General features: G+C 38.1%; 1 protein-coding gene across 2 annotated transcripts in view; it reads left to right on the forward strand.

Moving 5' to 3' along the window:
* The window catches only part of LOC106805428 (serine/threonine-protein phosphatase 2A activator-like), a 5,860-nt gene extending 3,964 nt beyond the window's left edge, over positions 1–1,896 (forward strand). For both annotated transcript variants that reach the window (XM_014807007.1, XM_014807008.1), the window contains exons 8-10: positions 508–608; positions 867–974; positions 1,262–1,896. In XM_014807007.1, coding sequence (XP_014662493.1) covers positions 508–608; positions 867–974; positions 1,262–1,351 — 299 coding nt within the window. In that variant the 3' untranslated portion in view covers positions 1,352–1,896. The remainder of the gene's footprint in view (positions 1–507; positions 609–866; positions 975–1,261) is intronic.
* Positions 1,897–2,454: the final 558 nt, after the last annotated feature.

Consider the following 2,454-nt stretch of genomic DNA (forward strand, 5'->3'; position numbering starts at 1 on the left):
TCTCTCTCTCTCTCTCTCTCTCTCTCTCTCTCTCTCTCTCGCTCTCTCGCTCTCTCGCTCTCTCGCTCTCGCTCTCTCTCTGCTCGCTCTCTCTCTCTCTCTCTCTCTCTTTCTCTCGGTCTCTCTCTCCCTCTTTCTCTTTCTCTCTCTCTTTTTCTCTCTCCCCTCATGGGCTCACTCTCTCATTTTTGCTATCACTTTTTCTTTCTCTCTCTCTCTAATCTCTCTCTTCACCTCTCTATAGATATTATCCAGAGTGTAAATAGCTGTGCTGCTTTCATTGTGAGTTGCATTATTATAGAGAATGAATAGTTAAAGATAAAGCTAATATAAAGTGGAGAAGATTGCATAGAGAGTGATAGGGTTTAAAACTCAATGCAATATGTATATTTATAGTATATCCATTGCTAATACTCTGAAATCTATCGTTAAAACAACAATTTAAAAAAGAAGTGTCATTCTCCCGAAAGAGTGCATGGGATCACGTGATATTCTGTTTGACCGCAGGCCATCCATCGATACTGCCGTATCACTTCACAGAACCAAAGCAAGTTGATGAGACGAGCAAAGATTACATGTTAATGGGATGCATTCAGTACATCAACAAGGTTGTCACCTAATTCTCACTCTTACAGGGCCACAATTTCATACTACTAGTATTAGAAATTAGTAATTAACATTTCAGTTAATTTTAATTAAATTTGATTATTATGTTCGGTAGAGTAGTGCATAGTTCTAGGAGTTTTTTCAAAGCAACTATTTTTAGTATTTTTTATTTTTAACTGTGCAACAAGCACATTAGTTGAGTGTAAACGGGTTATTTTGGAATTTCATGCGATTATGAATGTTTTATCTTTCCATTTTAGGTGAAAACCGGATTGTTTGCAGAGCATTCTAACCAGCTGTATCACATAAGTGGGGTGGCTTCCTGGTCTAAGGTCAACTCTGGCTTTTTTAAGATGTACAAAGTAGAGGTAAGTCGGTAATATGAAATGTTATAGTGGAATTTTTAAACACTTGAGAGTTAAAATCAGAAAAAGAAGATAAAATCATTTAATTATTTTTTTCTTGAGAAGATAAAATCAGGTTTGCTGCGAAGCCAATCGCAAATTTTGTGTGTATCCATACCACCTTTTATAAATTTAGAGGAGATTTTAAATGATTACGCTTCAATTCGTTTTGCTGGATTTCCTGCTATTTTCTGCATTGGTTCTTGTTTTGCTACCCTCTTTTCTTTTCTGATGGTCTTACGTATTTGTAGGTGCTCAGCAAATTCCCTGTCATTCAGCACGTTCTTTTTGGATCACTGATTACCATCGACAAAGCAACCACGCCACCCCCCAGGATATGAACAACACGGTAAACACCATATTAGTCTCAGGATATGAACAACAAGACACACACGACCCCTCACCTTCAGGATATGAACAACAAGACACACACGATCCCTCACCTTCAGGATATAAACAACAAGACACACACGACCCCTCACCTTCAGGATATGAACAACAAAGCAAACATCACCCTCCCTGCCAAAATATGATGAACAAGATAATATACACAGCTGTGGCTGTGTGCTATGTGTGGATCATCAATGTGCTGCCCAGTGTATGACAATTAGTAGATAAATAGATATGTAGGCCTCAAAACGTTTGCGTAAAGTCTGTGCTATCTAACGTAGGCCTACTTTGCTCAGTGATAGTGGCGATGCAAGGCAAGAGGTAATTTCTTCTTAATATAGGTATTGAGAGGGCAGTTTTAATTGATACCATGTGCCTTCTATCGTCAGCCTTCTGTCAGTTACAGAGAGTCTATTTGATGTTTGCCATGACAGGAACATTGTTGTAAATAATATTAATAAATGTACAGCTGAGGAGAGCTGCGTAGAACTGCATATTCGTCTGGATTTATTGCTGTTTTTATGTGATACATTTACGCGCCGATAGCAGACGTTCTCTGCGTTTTCCATGCACGCACCACGTTTAACATTATACTAAGTGCACAAATCAATAAAGTTAGTATGTTCCTAATCCTTACGTAAATGAATCACTGCGGGATATTTATTGTTATTACTTTCTAGTTCCGGTAGGTGGCACTAGTAGGTATCTACGTATACCGGCAAGCGTACACGCGCACGCGGAGGAAGCTCAACATTATGATACACACGCTGGCAGCGCATGAATGAACAAGAGTCCTATAGTATCTTGCGGGTATACTGTTGATATCAGAAGTAAATAACCTGAAATTACGAAATTATACCTCTAAATTGTGAAGATTATTTGACTCTGTTCATATGTGTATATCCGTTCATGCGTATAGATTCCCGGTAATAAATTCCATGTATAATGTTTAATTGCCTTCAGCATACTAGAACTATGTACGTCTATTCTTCTTCTTCTTCTTCTTCTTCTTCTTCTTCTTCTTCTTCTTCTTCTTCTTCTTCTTCTTCTTCTT

Source organism: Priapulus caudatus, unplaced genomic scaffold (assembly GCF_000485595.1).
Source record: "Priapulus caudatus unplaced genomic scaffold, Priapulus_caudatus-5.0.1 Scaffold113, whole genome shotgun sequence".
In the NCBI taxonomy this organism is placed as follows: domain Eukaryota; kingdom Metazoa; phylum Priapulida; class Priapulimorpha; order Priapulimorphida; family Priapulidae; genus Priapulus; species Priapulus caudatus.